The 16,570-nt window shown below is 42.1% G+C and overlaps 1 protein-coding gene across 2 annotated transcripts in view; it reads right to left on the bottom strand.

Annotated features, from left to right (window-relative positions):
* Window positions 1-4,376: 4,376 nt before the first annotated feature.
* LOC136697489 (E3 ubiquitin-protein ligase TRIM62) overlaps window positions 4,377-16,570 on the bottom strand; it is a 35,334-nt gene continuing 23,140 nt past the window's right edge. For both annotated transcript variants that reach the window (XM_066672636.1, XM_066672637.1), the window contains exons 3-6: window positions 16,228-16,323; window positions 12,159-12,415; window positions 11,471-11,586; window positions 4,377-7,942 (exon numbers count right to left, since the gene is read on the bottom strand). In XM_066672636.1, the coding sequence (XP_066528733.1) occupies window positions 7,392-7,942; window positions 11,471-11,586; window positions 12,159-12,415; window positions 16,228-16,323 (1,020 nt within the window). In that variant the 3' untranslated portion in view covers window positions 4,377-7,391. The remainder of the gene's footprint in view (window positions 7,943-11,470; window positions 11,587-12,158; window positions 12,416-16,227; window positions 16,324-16,570) is intronic.

Below are 16,570 nucleotides of genomic sequence, written 5' to 3'. Positions count from 1 at the left end.
AAGTTAGTTAAGTGGTGACCAATCGATAATGTCAGTGGACGTTCAAAAAGCGTTTTATACAAGTAATTTATTTCGGGACCAATAAATAACGTATTTGAACGTCCAAAATACATCTAATAGTCGTCTTTTCAATGTCTGTGTTTGGACGTCTTTTCAACTTTCATTTGCAACCTTAAGAGAACGTTGATTAGACGGCAGTCATTACGTTATTTCAACGTTGAATCAACGGCTAATTGGGTTAGCTCCTGTAGTTGAGGATAATTCCTCAAGCTTTTCAACAGTTTTTGAGCAGTGACTGTGTTTTTGAGTCTCGTTGTTGCTGTTACGATTCAATAAATTGTTTCAATAAATCACTGAGATGAACGTGAAGGTTTCACTGTTTTAAATCAACCCAATCTAAGCATAAAAATAATGCTTCTAATGCCATTCACTCACTGATGTGTGTATAAACAGTAAAATCAGGACTAGAGTGGAGTGCAGGACACTGCTCCCAAAACTGGAAGGAAAAAACAACTCTAAAGATGAGTTTAATTGCTATTCCAGACATTTATCAATACATCGGAAAGTTGTGCCAGTAGTTTATCACTCATTTACCCAGATAAACTTGGCTGTGTTGGTTTGGGCAACCTGGATATGAACCTGTTGGTGAAATGGTCAAGTGCAGTCAATGTTTGCAAGTGGGCCTTGAAAATGGAGGATATGGTTTTACCCAGAGAGCTCCAACGGTAAAACCTCGTTACCACATGCCTCCTAAATCATCATACGCTTGCCTCTGTGTTCAGTTTTTTTAAGCAAGCTCAAGCAGACTTTCTTACGAAGTATCTGACCATTTGACTAATCTACGAAAACATTCCTTCACAAGATTAAATTTAAAAAAACAAAAAAAACTCAGTACTCCAAACTTGTCTTATTGCCCTGACTTTGGCTGAGGCACAATGTGTGAATTTGATTTCTTCCCAAGTGTCTTTATTTACGTCAGATCCTTCCGCTGGCATCTGACTCACACCCTTCAGCGGCAGAGGTCTCCCAGCACTGCATTAAAACATATACTTAAGCCTGCAGCATGCTTCATCCACACACTGAAATGGAAGCTGAGGAGAGTCATTTGCTAAGCATTGCACATTCTTCTGTCTAAGCTCTAACAGAGCCCGGCTTCGGCTGAATTTCGGAGACTGCTGCAGGGCAAATGCTAAGCTGACAACACAGGAATCTCCTCTTCTGAAGAATCAGGGCCTGTAGGAACAAATGCAACCTACAGCTGACAAGTGAGTCACCAATAACCGTGACTCACCTACCACACACACACACACACACACTGAACATAGGATGCAAAGGCAGTTCTTCCACTCACAGGAGCTACAGGGTACACTACGTGCTGATATTTAACTTATTTGTTATGAACATTTCAGACATTTAAATACCACAGAGTATAATACACCTACAATAGATGTAACAGTGAGTTTCCCGTTTATAAGCTACACATGCAAAGTACCTATATTCTTGGGCATAGTATCAGAAACACCCTCAGAAAATGTCTGTTAAGTCTGAGGAGACCATTCATTCATTCACTCATTCATTCATCTTCTGGAACCACTTCATCTTGATCAGGGGGTTGGGGGGGGGGAGCAAGCTTAGTCTAAATGTCATTTATTGCTGCAGGCTGTGGGGAGAAATGACTTCTCTGAACATTAGCATTACACTGGGTTTGAGCAAACGATCAGGGCCCAAAAGTGGAACCCTTTTACCTGGAAAACTGAGGAAAACACCACTAATCACACTCCTGGTGCCTGGTAGTAGAGACACTTCCAGTAATAACACTTCCCTCTGTTTGTACTTAGTGGTGTCCATGGAAAAATGTAAAAAAAAGTGATATAAAAAAAAAAAAAATAAAAAAACACACATCCCCATTATAAACACATCATAGCTGGATGCTCCATTTGCATATTTCCTGCTAAGAATTAGTGTGTGGATAGAGATCTGGCAGAACGCCCGGTCGATGGACATTTCTCCGATTTATCAGAGAAGAAAAGGGTAGAACACTGTCATACAGCTCTTAGGGAGACAGTGATGTGTCCTTCACGACCACACATTTCAGAACTAATTGGAAGCATTGACACCAAATCATCTACAGCACAAAAAAAAGTGCTGGAGCTGCCGTAGTCTAGAAATCTCCTCCTACTTTGGGGAAAATTATTGTTACCAGGTATACACCAAGTGTAAAAGTCTGTAGACACCCGTCATTAGAGTATTCAGCTTCTTTGTGGGAGGCATAGTCGTATTTCAGATACTGCTGCTATCACTAGACTCCAGGCTTTTAATGCCTCCAGGCTTGATCCTCAGGTCAGGTGACTGTCTATGAGGAGTTGGATGTGTTCTCTCAGTGTCTGCATAGGTTACCACCGGGTGCCCCAGCTTCCTCCCACAGTCCAAGAACGCATGTTTGTAGGTGGATTGTTTATGTGATGCCCGGTTTATGGACTGGAGCCGTGTCCAGGGTGTGCCCTTAAGGTCTGGACCCACCACACCCCTGATCATTATGAAGTGGTTACAGAAAATGAGTGGATGAATGAACTACTGTGCACTTAGTGGACACTGATGCACTGGGAGATCTGAGCAAGGCTAAGGTCATCATGTCTAAAGGAGTATAACCCTGTTCCTCTGAAGAAGTGCGTCTCTTCGCTGGAGAGGTGACGCAACATTCATCACTTTTAGATGAGTTAGAGTGACGTTCCAAAATTAATCATCCTACGTCTGTATTTAGCCCTCACATATGTTTATGTGACTAAATTGAGTACTCACAGACACGCCCAAGAACAGAGTCTTCAAAGGTTAATAAAGTACTCCTCCTCCTCACAAAACCCCGTGTGCAGCTGACAGATTGAGGAGCGCTGTGAAGCTTCATTGTCTTCCTTTGTCATCTCTGGCTCACTCGCCTTTTCCCCCCCGAGTGACAGGAGAAATCATGGCACACACAGCAACGGCAGGTGTTGGATGCGATAGCGATGTGACAGCGCTTCTCATTTAGACGACATCTGTGTGCAAAATGGATTGGAGCCCGTCTGGACACTTGTCCCAAGGGAGAGTTAACCTGTTCTGGTTCACAGGCAGCAGAATTACACAAAGCAAAGCGCCCAGCTGTAGAACATCGGTTTCATGGATCCTGGCAGGCCCAGGGTGGTCACAGAGCTCCATCTCCTTGGCAAAACACCAGCAATTATTCCACAGTAAGGCCATAAAACTCAAAGCATGGTACAATTATAATCCTCCTGTCTTGAGCAGAGCTCCAGAGTACAGGAGACAGATAGGGCGATTTTGTTTAAATAAATAAAAAATGCAAGACTGATTGACTCCTCAGCTTTCAGCTTTTGAATTGGGCAGAAGAGGTATTTGGTTGAAAAGACAAATTGCAGTCCTCTCTTTCACTCGGAATGAGGACACACTGTACTCAAAGACGGAGGCATCGCTTGCTTACTTAAAGTCCTTTTAGTCTTTATCCACGCAGCTGCGGTTTGAAAAGGTAAGGAAACATGAGATAAGAGGACTAATTTTATCTGCTGGAGGATGCTGTAATAAGCAGAGCCTCTGAGAATATGAGTTTATTCATGAACATCTGACAGCTATGGAAAGCAATACTGGGTGCCCTTTTTTAAATACACACCAAACAAACAGGAATAAAGCACTCTCGTTGATTCTATACTCATCATCCATTTAATAAACTCCACTGAGATTTTCCTGTGGTCAGGATCCCCTCAGGAGTAGGTATGCAGCCGAAGACGGATCATCCTCAGTGCTGCAGTGACACTGAGGTGGTGGTGGTGGTGTTGTGCTGGTATGAGTGGATCCGACACATTGTAGACCACCGATGAAGGACTAGAGGAGGACCAACATAAAATGCACAGCAACAGATGAGCTACTGTCTCCGACTTTACATCTATAAGGTGGAGCAATGAGGTGTGAGTGTGTAATAAAGCGACTAGTGAGTGAGCAGTTTATAAACTCCAGCAGCACTGCTGTGTCTGATCTACATGCACAACACACACTAAAACCCAATTCATACTTCTGCATCGAAAACATGTCGTTTACGAACCCTGACGCACACCTCTAAAGCTTTGAGATCTCAGCCAATACAGGCCATACCTCCTCTGCATTCCAGTCGGATTATACATCGTAAATACTGTACTGGGAAATGAGATCTGACCACTGAAAGCATTCACCATGTATAGATCAAATTCATTGATTAATGCAGAGCAGCTCACAAAACATCAACATTGAAGATACAACAAAAACGGGCAGCAACCTTTGGATCGTTTTTATTAAGATAAATATTTGTATTCTCCCAATCATAATAAAGAGGCGCAACATAATTCTGTTTCACCATTCTTTAATTGAACATTAAAACATTTTTCATGAACCTCTAGCAGCGAGAGCACACCAGAGTGCATTTACACAACGATGGGTGCAAAGCGTCCATCATCCAAAAGCACAATCATCATATTCATTACTGTTAGAATCAATATAATACGCATAGTAAACTCTTTACTATATATCTCAAGTTTCCCACCACCTGATGAAAAGGAAGGACTCCCTCAGATAAATGTGAGCAGTCTTAAGCGATGCAGACTCTGCAGAGGTCCCTGTTAAACATGTGCAGGTTCTCACATCCCCACAATGCTTCGCTATCCTTTAAACATCAACACGTCAGACAGCACACACAGTAAAACACAACCCAACGAGATAGAGGTATGGGTTTCTTATACGGAATGAAGACCTGAAAAAAGGAGATGAGAAAGTCTGTTCTGTATTAGCCCAGTTTCTCAGAAGCAGTGCACTGTTAAAGGAGCTGTCAGTTTGTTCTACAGAAAGAAGGGCTTGGGTTTCATGGTGACTAGCAGTGAATGAATTAACAATCACATGAGTTGATGACTTTGGAGAAGTGAACACTGATTTTTGTGGGAACACTCGTTTAGCTCGAACTTAAGGCACTGTATCTGTAAGAGCACAGCTGGGTTTCTATCATAAATGCTGCATGGAGGAGAGAGAAAGCCAGCTTTAAATTCTGGTTAGCGTTGTGTTCCAAGGCGTGCTGAGATGATATCTGTGTTCACACTGTAGGAACGATCCAAGGCCAGGAGTCCTAAAGGGCACAACTGTCTCACTCCCTGTGTTGGTGCAATGGACCCTTCTCTCCCCTATTCACAAGGCGCACTGCCAGCCATTGGGTGCATCTGTCAGCAGATGTGACTGACCTGGGCAGTCATCAAACTCCTCCAGCGTATAGGACGGTCCAGTGACGCTGCATTAGTGACAGTGTGAAAAGAAGCGGTGACTGGCATCATGTGTCTGAGAGGAAGCATGTGCTTGATGCCACCAACTGTAGGACTGGCTAATAGCTAACAGCTAATAGCTAATCATTGGGTGAATATTTGGCAAGAAAACCCAGATATAAAATATTTAATAAAATATACAGTTGACTGAATGACTGAAAAAACCTGCAATGCACAAAATCAAATAAGTAAATTCCCATTCGGAATCAGATCATAAACTCAAAGGTTTATTGAGTTTTTCGGCCTAACTATTTTTAGGAAATTCAAATCCCAAAGTCATTAAGTCAGATGAATGTTAGCTCATAATGAATTTGTGCGCAAATTACACACAATTCCCATGTTTTCCTGATAGAGAACTATGTATTTTCCATTGCAAAACGGAAGGGGGATGGTAAACCAGGAATTGGTTATTGCTGATGTGGGAGGAAGATCCCAAAAACTAAAACTGCAAAAGCTCCCTGAAGTATTAGAACAGAGAAGCTATGTTTTATAATTGGACCTTAGAGAATATCAGTGTACCAAATGTTTACACTGCAGCAGCATCCCTTCATGGGCAAATAAGGAACAGCTGAAAGTGCATTCAGAAACAGGTATAGTGTTCTTTAGTATTCTGTGCATTACTATAAACGTAAGACTTAAGTGGCAAAATCCCTAAACTTTAGGCATTTTTTCCCCTTCACAAAACAAATAAAAGAAAAACACAACCAGAAGATAACTATGTACATGGAAGGTCAGTTCAGAAAAGTTTGTCCCATTTTTTTGCCGCCACCATTAACATACTTAAAACGGAATAGAATGACTTTGCAGACTTTGGTAATTGCAAAATCAGGCTACAGCATTGCACAATTTATGCCTCATTAGATGTGTTAAAGTTGACAGATGGCCCAATGTGATAATCCCCTGCTCTCTTTAACACATTGACCATCCTAATGAGATGTCCCAGGGAACGTCACAGGGGTTCTCAGAAGGATAGGAGCAAAAACAGTGGCAAAAGAGGAAGGGGAAAAAAAAAATAATAATAAAAAAAACAACACAACCAAATTCCAGTCAAGGATAATGTGAAGTGATTACCTGCAGTGCGTTTAAACGCTACGCTGCACCAGCAACAGATACATTGGTGGCACACAACTGAACCTTAAGCAGAAAATGGCGAACGGGGTGAGATGTCAGCTACAGGTCGTTTAATAACTGTAATATTCTCCCTCACGCGACTGCACACAACTCGGTTGGACACTCGCTGGACTACTGCAAAGTCCCACACACTTGACTGGTGTTGGGGATAATTATCACCTGAGGAGCAGAGGAATCCACGTGCCTACCTTACCACCGAAGGAGTCATGAAGAGCACATATTCATATCTCAGTCACCTGCAAAGCACAAGAAATGACCTGTGCCAAAATAATAATAATAATAATAATAATAATTATAATTAGGATAATCATTAGAATAATAACAATAATAATTAAGGAAAAAAAGGTAGTGTAGCAGTACAGTACCGGACATTGCACAAACACGCCAAAGCCAATTGCACAATGAGTAAAAGGCGACACATCTTTACATCTCTGGCTGAAGAACAGAAAAGGTCACTCCCCTGGCAGTAGCCATGAAAAAGGAGAGGACGGGGGGGCCCTTGGCCTCTGGAGGCTGAGAGGATATGAGTTGGAACATTGTGTGTGAGCAGCTGGGAGACCCTGGGAGAGCGAGAGAGCCACGGCAGGATTACAAATGACCGGCAAAACTGAACATACAAAAAAGCCCAAAGAGGTCCCCTCCTCAAAGTGTGCAAGTATTTCCATTAACATTTCCTATGCAAGTCCTTGCTACAGACACTCAGAGGTCATCCTGACCATTTCATTCATCATCATTTAAGCCTTCCACAACTGCAAGTGCCTTAAAGCGAAGTGAAAGGAATAAACTTTATACAACCTGGGCTTTTTTTGCCTTTTCCTTTTTTTTTTTTTTAATAAAAAAAAAACAAGAAAATAAAGAAAGGGAAAAATCTATTGTTTTTTTTTAAGCTTGATCAGATCCTCAGCCTGGGTCAGCTGCTTGGCTCAGTCTTGTTCCTTATAGACGAACGGTGTTGATTCGCAAGGGTTGCACATTCTTTCCATTGGCATGGCTCTGGCCTGGGCTAAAGTACGGGAAGAGCTTGGCCGGGAATTTCTCTCGGTAGGTATAGAGCCACGACATGTCATCAGCATTGTAGAAGACTAGCAGGCCTTTGGGGTAGTCCAGGTAGACTCCCACTTTCTCCAGCTTGCTTTTAACGTTTAGGCGGGTCCAGGGCTCGGTACAGGCGCTGTACTGGTTCCCGTCATGCATGACGATACAGTAGAAGCCACGACTGGGCTGAATCTGGATGCTTCCCTTGCGGTTGACTGTCTCATTGGCCACACCAATCATCCACTGTGTCTTCTCAGAGACCATCACCTCCCAGTAGTGGACTCCTGAGCAGAAACCTTCAGCTCCCAACACTGACACTTCCACGTCGAATCGACGGGGTGAGTCCTGCAGCGGTTGTGGGTGCAGGTTCCCATATGCCACTATGGTGCAGTCATCGGAGAGTATCAGCCTCTGGTGGGCAGTCAAGGGATCCAGCGTCAAGGCAGCAGGCACTGTAGGAGGTGCAAAGAAAACACTGTCATGAATATCTGTACATCCAGAAACTCGAACAGCTCATCCACCTACAATTATTGTTGTACCATCAGGCACTGATCTACTAAACGCTCTCAGCCCTGGAAAAATACAGAGCATTTAGTGGGAGAAGCAGAAAAGTGCTTTGCGTCTGCCGTCCTGCTGCGTACCTTCCTTTCAAAACTGTAGCTTCAGCTACAGGCAGCCAGGAGGAGAGCTCCTTGCTGTCAATCAAATGTGCTGATACAGCTGCACAGCCTGCCTTCAAGCAGAAACATCATTACTCACCACATACACCTCCACTGCACAGCATTCATGACCGTCATAGACTGGTAATTACTTTCATCTGACAAACTCAAACTCCCTCTCATTCCATCTTTGATTCCTTTCAGATTCCAAGCATACACCAGCAGGGAGAGAGCTACTTTGTATGCTTGTCAGTTTCTCCATAACAATGCCCATTGGTATTGTGGTGGCTGGGGAACACACTGTGCAGGGAATTTTAAAAATCTTGCCCTTGAGGTGGAGATGAGTTTTCTTAAGCGTGGCTTGTGCATACAAATAATTACCACAGAACCACCGCCTGCATGTTAAATCAATACCAGCACTTTTCTTTAAAATGATGTATCATGTGATGCTCCTGAAGAACAACACTCGATATGTACAAAGTACAAGTAAGTATATGTATGGTGACACAGCAGGTAGGTGTCGCAGTCACACAGCTCCAGGGACCTGGAGGTTGTGGGTTCGATTCCCACTCCGGGTAACTGTCTGTGAGGAGTGTGGTGTGTTCTCCCTGTGTCCGCGTGGGTTTCCTCCGGGTGCTCTGGTTTCCTCCCAGTCCAAAAACACACATTGCAGGTGGATTGGCGACTTAAAAATGTCCGTAGGTGTGTGTGTTGCCCTGTGAAGGACTGGCGCCCCCTCTAGGGTGTATTCCCGTCTTGCGCCCAATGATTCCAGGTATGCTCTGGACCCACTGTGACCCTGAATTGGATAAGCGCTTACAGATAATGAATGAATGAATGAGATTATATATATATATATATATATATATATATATATATATATATATATATATATATATATATATATATATATATAAAGAGTAAAATATTCTTCAAGTCTGCCAAGGCCTAGGGAACTGGAACTGTGCTGTAGCAGTGCTGATGGAGGAATAATAAATAAAAAACCTAATCCACCAGGCATCACCTGCCTGGCACAGTCCAGAGGAGAATGCAATGCTGCCTGTTCAGCCAAACAGTCAGCCAAGTGCCAGCTAATAAACTGATCTAAACATGGAGCCAGAGCCAAAGAACTGAGGAGGACACTGGCCAGAGCAAAGGCAGAAGGAACTCTCCTGCAGCAAGCCCAGGAGAGCATGACTGCTCTGTGCTGGAATAAACAAACACACTAGCTCAGTCCAGGTGAGCATGAATTTTTGAGGGGTAGGTTTCAAAAGGTAATAGTATTATGTTTAACAATCAAATGGCTTAGTCTACAAACTGAATAGTGTCACTGAGCAATGACACAGCTCTGTTATTTAAAACCAAATATTAAAACATGCATCTTAATCACGTCAGTAAGCAAAAAAGGCACCACGGGTGCAATGCAATTTAAACTGGTGATTTGTTGTAGTAACAACACAGGAAAATGCTACACTAATGTGACTCATGGTGATATTGTTATCATGCATTTGAGAATTAATTTGACTAGAACGGACATATGATGAAGTGCTTGAGTCAAGGGAATTGCTTCAAAGACAACATCAGGGATTTATTTAAGCATTAAACTTATAAGCACTTGACTGTGCCTGGGCTTGGTACTTGACTACAATAAAGCCAGTGAAGTGCAGGCAAAAGAGTCCTGATACTTGAAAAATGCGTAATTTTAAAAATTCAGAAAAGCCTTTTGCACACTGGATAAAAATTGTCTTCATACTCAGCCCCGGTTCTGTCAATCAGAAACAAACGGGCTCGCACCAAGAAACATAACACTTTTCCAACCAATCATCAATGTTTGTGCTCATGCACAAAATGGGGGGAGTGTGAGGGCAGGGGAGAATGGCTATGGTCACTAAGCCCTGTGATTACCTTGGAAATGGGTATGCATAAATTTGTGGGCGGAGCTTCTGAAGGAGCACTAAAGGGAGGGGTGTGTTTGTTTTTCTGTCTAGTTTCAATATCAACAATTCGCTCTCCAGAATCATATACAGTGCCTTTAATATCATGGATTAAGGGAAGGTGTCCACATGACTACATTTACAGCCTACGTCTATAATTTTTTTACATCTCTAATTTATTATATTTTTAATTTTTTTAAATTATTCTTTTAAATATATTTTCTTTTATTGCACTAAAACGTTAATTATTCTACTGTAATTTTTCTGTACTGTTTTGTAAAATGAAAATGACAATGTATAGCTATGGTAATATGGGTCAACACTTAGTGTGAGAGTGTTTTCTTAACACTGTTCCATAAACACAAAATAAAGTGTAAGCTATCTCAGTCCAATATTTAACACTTTGCTGATGTTCAGCAATCATTGAATATTTAGAGCAAAACAACACTGGCTTGTTTTCCCCAGTCCTGTTACTATGGCATGCCTTTCAGAGGTAGAGAGGGAAATTTGTGTAACATTTCCATCGTCCCTATTTATAACCACTACCACAAGCAGCTGAGGCTGAAGCCAGTCCAGAGGATAGGATGTTGTCGTTTCCACTCAATGACATTGGCAGTTTGTGCGTCAGGTAGCCCATAAATATTTTAGTTCCTCTCTCTTTCTCTCTAGCACACACAAAACCTAGCTCCAGAGACAGCTAGCAGGGCCATAGACTGCTGAGGAAATCACACAGAGGTTGAAGGCTATAGAGGGGGGAAGGAGGGAGAAACAAAATGAGAGAAGGAATGGAAGAGGGCTAATAATCCCCAAAATCCAACCCAGTGTAGGAGGATGGGAGTCGTGCTGTCATTACAAAATTTTGGAAAGATGGATGCGAGGCGATTGTTTATTTGGCACACAGTAAATGAGGTCTATGTGACTCTCCCTGCTTTTTTTTCAGTCAGTACAGATGATGCTAAATTGAAGAACTGATTGAAGAATGGGAGATTTTCTAAGCTCCCTGGTTTGAAATAACACTTTTACAGTAGAGCAGATTAAAGAGGGAATCTTTTCACAGCTATTCACAGATGCTCATTTACGCTGCATGAAACCGACACTGTACTGCAATGATTCACAATCAGTAAAATACTAAGGATTAAAAGCACTGATACAAAGCCTTGTTATTTAAGATGTTGACACTTGGCAAATAATTCTAAGGAAGGTCTTCAGAGGTCTTCACACCAAAATATGACTTTATGACTGATGGAACATGCATGACATTTAATTTAACTTCTGTTGTTCCAAGTGTTTAAATCAAGCTTGTGAAAAACAGCCATAAAAATATTCTTACGTCAACATGAACCTTGCCTAAACATTTACAAGCCTCTACATGAAAATGTGACGTTACCTGGTGAGATATCCTGGAACAGAGACTTCCAGATTGTGTACTGCAATGGCCCCATGTATTTGGATGTTGGGAAGTCTTCATAAGTGAGGTTGGTTTCATGTATTTTGCCTTTTATTCTGTAGAGACAAGCAAAAAGATCTATTCTGTCATGTTCAGCAACAGCTTCTGTCCTTCTTTAGACACAACAGAAAAGGCACAATCCTGCATCGCTTAAAAAGCTTGTGGGGTCAGTCCGGTTGCTAGTGCAGATGACTCTCACTAAATCAACCCCCAAACATTAATCACGCTATTCCCTCGCCCATATGGTCCCTCTACTCCTCGTCATCCTTAACCAAATGAAAAGGGGTTTTTGTGGGTGAAGCTTAACAGCTTTAGGGAAACTCCAAATATTTACCCCGTTAAACTAAGCCTGTCTATTCTCAGCTTGTCCTGGTCCAAACGGATCCAAAAGCCCTCATCCTCATCACATACTGCAACAATATACATTTTAATTTTAAATATCCTGACTTGCCTTGGAAGCTTCCACCAGCAAAACCCTCCTCGAATCACTTGCTCTCTGACCAGCATTTACAAGAAAAGGAGACAAGGCGTTATGGACCAAAAGCCACCGTATCTCGGACCACTATTTCATAACCCTCCCCCGAGCTTAAATCCTGCGGAGCCCCTCTTCCGCCATCCTAATCCTTACCTCTCAGATGTGAGGGCAACTCCCTCCAGGAACTCGTGGCGGCCCGTCTCGCTGAGTTTCTCCTGCAATATTTGGATGCCCTCTTTGACGTCGCGGAGCTGCTGGCTGTAGCGCTGGATCTTGTGCTCGATGTCTGACAGTGTACGAGCTGTGTCCGCCTCCAGCTCCTCCAGCATGCTCTTCTGTCTCTCGCGCAAGAAGCGGTGTAGCCGCTCAAATGCATCCCCAATAGTGGCTCGTAAGCTCTTTGCTGAAGACTGCAAAATAAGGGCAGGAATTTGAGAAATGTGCATAAAAGTCATAATGAAATTAACACCAATTATCTTACACTCTCCTGGGTACAACACAAAGCGATATAAATGGGTACCGGGCTATTGGGCCATAGGACAATACAGATAACTAGGGAGCTAGAGCCTGAAGGCAGAGCAGTTGACAGACACTCAATGGGCCATGAACTGGAATCCATAGAGCTGGCAGTCTCTCGCCTTTATATTTATTTCTTTTTTGTTGGAAATATTTCCATATATCTACAAGAACATGTGGTCATCTCACTTGACAACACAAACACGTTCAGCTGCTTGTGTCCACCTAATATTCAAATACAGCTGTGTACTGCAAGCTTAGTTTAAAAATGGCAAGACAGTCCAAGACTTCATTTCACATTCTCTGTTTGCTGCTTGACTCAAAGGGAAAACTGAGATGGTTCTCATTTTACACGACTAATTTCCAAATAAAGATGGCCTGATAAGACATTATTCACTCTAAATTAAGGGTTCTTGGATATCAAACAGTGCACCATCAGTCGCAATCATTCTTGATCTGTTGACTTTAGCCTGGGTTGATAAACACAATCTTTTCATATGTGAATTAAAACACACCATATCCCCCAAATATAAATTCACTTCAGGAGTGTGGAGACCTCTCCTGAGTTTGTGTTTGGCGCATTGAAAGAAATTGTAGTGCTAGCACTTCAAATTCAAGAAAAGATGTTTTGCACTCAGATAAAGTCGTCATAGTGAAAGTGATTTTTCTTGCAGGTGCAGATATAGGCTAATCTCTACAAATCACCCCAATCCGTCTAGAGTGATTCATTCTTTCCCCAATAGGAGCTATTCAAATCATCTGGTGGAAGATTGTGTTTTGTCATATCCCAAGATATATATGTAGAGGAGAAAAATATACAATGCACTGTCAGTTTTTTCTAACATTGTGCTGCTCTAATTTTAACGGTAACAGGCAGAGAGTGCTCTGCTGCGGACGTGAGGGAGAACAGCTTCATTTAATTAAAAAAAAAAATAAATAAATAAATAAGGCATAGTGTTTTGGGGAAGAGGAGGTGAAGGGCAGACATCTGAGAAAATGAATCATGTCCATTACAGCATCAAACACATCATCAGACAGAACAAAAGCAGGAGAACTGAGACATCTGGCCCAAAGCACCACTGGCGAAGAGGAGCTGTTGCACAAAGCCCGTTCATACAAAAGAGGAGTCCTCAGAGAAGGGACTGATGCAATATTACGAGTGCTGCACTCTAGTTTTTGACATCAGAGAATGAGCCGAGGGAGAGTATTCCGGCCCTCATCAGGGAAAATGAAAAGAAGAGAACATGCACTTTGTTGAGTCCAAAGTTGAATCCGGCCTCAATCGATCTGCCTCACCAAAACAAAAATATAAATAAATAATAAATAAATATCTGCTCCTCTGCTTCCTCAAAGCAGCCGAGTTTCAGAGAGAAATGCTCTTTTCTGGCTACTGGGAAACTGAAATCCTATTAAGATCATTTATCTCCACAACAGGAGGGGAGGATTTGCATTATTTCGGTGGGAGGGATTGGCCCACCTGGTGATGCTTGATGGATGAGCAGGGCTTAGCCACTCTCAAGTGATGCTGGCCTCTCAAGTTTGAGTTCTCCACTGGGAGTCTCTGCTTGTGGTGATGCTATTTAAAGCCTCTTGGCTCATGAAAGCTGGGCCCGCCAGCAGACTACTCCTGGCAGCATCTGCTAATCAAGTGCATCTCCCTAAAGAGTCCACCAATCGAATGGAACGGCAAGATTGTTTAAGCTTTAATAAATAAATAAATTAAAAAAGGGCTCGAGCCTGGAGAGTGGGCCGCCATGTAAAGAGTGACTGCTTTCAGTGGTAAAAGTTTAAAAGGCTGATTTGACATCGCCTTCCTGACAGGTAAGCTAAAAGAATGGTTAGTGTTCATATGACTCAACATTTGGTAGTGGCGCTGACAAATCTCTTCAGAAACAGTTTCACACCCGCAGCGTTATCTTAACTCGGAAATTAGTACAGATCAAGATACAAATATGGCAATGAATCGACAAAGCAGTAGCTGCGTTTCCTTCCATATCTTTCACACGCACAATAAAGAAATATTATCAGGAAAAAAAAAAAAAAGAGTCACGTTTCCATGAACTACATCATCGCAAATAAACTTCAGATGATGTAGCTTCCCATTGTCAGCGGAGGCATTGAAACGTGAGACATCTGTGATGTTTCATTTGATATTTATTATTTGATGGGATTTCTGTGGCATGGAGCTTGTTTATAATGTTTTGAGAAGAAATTAAAATGTGTGGTCTGAGTGCTGTATGTGTGAACAATATTCTATATTATGGACTAAAGTATTTCAGGTGGTGGTGGCGAAATGAAAACAGAGTGGGCCTAAAGTGTGGAGAGGAGTGAAGAGGAAGGAGAGTCGGGGAGGGGGAGTCTGTTAAAAGCCAGTCACAGGCTCATGGACGCTGTGCAGCAAGCGCAGTGGGTATGAACCAGCTAAAACATCATCATTTATTTGAAAAACCCTTCTGCACATTTGCACTTTAGCGATAGTCTAACCTTTCCACCACGTCTGAGCGTAATTTTTTTTACAATAATTGGGTGTTATTGTGGATTTTGGTTATTTCCACTGAATATTTTTAAGCGTATTTTCATCATCTGCAAAAACTCAGTGGATGGAAAACCTGCTACTTTCAAGTGTAAAATGCTGTTTTTCAAAGCGATTCGTATTTAAAAACAAAAATCTTCATAGAAATTACAGAACTTCCATTCCAAGAAAAAGCCATGATTACATCAATTCACACTAACCAATTTCAGATAAGACTAACCGGAACAGTGTCAGACCTACGTGTAACACGATGGACTGGTTTGAACTCGGCGAGAACAGAGTCTTTTTGTCAGTGCAAGCTGTGATAGAAAGATAAGGAAATCAGGCAAGCCCAATCAGGTAAAGCACTAGACTTAGTACTGTGTTATATACTGCAGAACATGACAGAATATCAATACAACCGGTAGGGCAGAGGACAGTGGTGCATAAACTGTTGGCTTGTAAGGGCTGTGCTGAATGACAAATGAGGCAGAGTGTGGACCGAAAGGAGGGGTGGGGTGTGCCAGGAATGAAGGTAAAATACACAGGAGGTGGAGAAAAGGCAGTGGAGTATTGACAGTGATGTTTCACCGATGATTAAAACAAGGTGTCAAGATTAAACAGTTGTTCAATAAACCAATATGGAGTCTATCCCAGAGACGGTGTGTGTGTGAAAAAAGGGATAAATTATTACTTTTTTTACTGGTACAGTGAGCAAGCAAAAAAAAAAAATGATTAGTGTTTACTTTGTTAGTTGTCGTTTGCCAAGTTATCTGTGTTTATCTTCAAACACATCACTGCTGTCATAGGAAAACCAGGCCTTTTATATGTTAAATTTATAGATCAGTCTACATTCCATTTAATGACACAATTATATGCCGTGACAGTCAATCTCAGGCCAGCTTCACTGACTACGGTTATACATTTTCTATCAAATCATCTATCAAGTTTAATGACCACTTCTTTGCATCTCATGAGTTCACAATCATATATGGCACCATCCACAGACATGTTAAAACCTGTTTAAAAACAGGAGCAAACAGACATGAGCCCTAGGAGAGGTGACTAAACCGGTCATAGCTTCACTCCTCGTCTTTAAAGGCTTTCGTTTTTTTATTGTACGAGCCATGGCCCAATGTTAGTAAAAGCTGAGTTAGCTATAGGGGGCATACGACCTTGTTCTGAGAAAGTTACCTTGGTCTCGGTGAGCTGCCTTTGCAGCAGCTGCAGAGCTTCCGTGTGACCCCTCTCGCTGTCCTGCAGAGCCGCCAGCTGTTCTTTCATCTCCCTCTGCAAAAAAGAGAGGACACAACAGGAATTGTCACTTACTGCCCTTTAAAAGAAAACCCTTTGCCAGCATCAGCTCCAGAGTTTCCTGTTGGAACCTGCAACATTATCTGATGAAAATAACCGCAAGAGAAGTTACTTCCTACATCCCTCATTTAACCCACCAATCATCAAGCAAAAGTTAGCTATAAATAGCATCTTTCCAGAAAGATCGCTTCATGGACTTACGGCTAGAAGGCAATTTCTGCAA

The sequence above is a fragment of the Hoplias malabaricus genome, chromosome 5 (assembly GCF_029633855.1).
Source record: "Hoplias malabaricus isolate fHopMal1 chromosome 5, fHopMal1.hap1, whole genome shotgun sequence".
NCBI lineage: Eukaryota > Metazoa > Chordata > Actinopteri > Characiformes > Erythrinidae > Hoplias > Hoplias malabaricus.
Note: the sequence above shows the minus strand (reverse complement) of the source record. Positions and strands in the feature narration are given on the sequence as shown.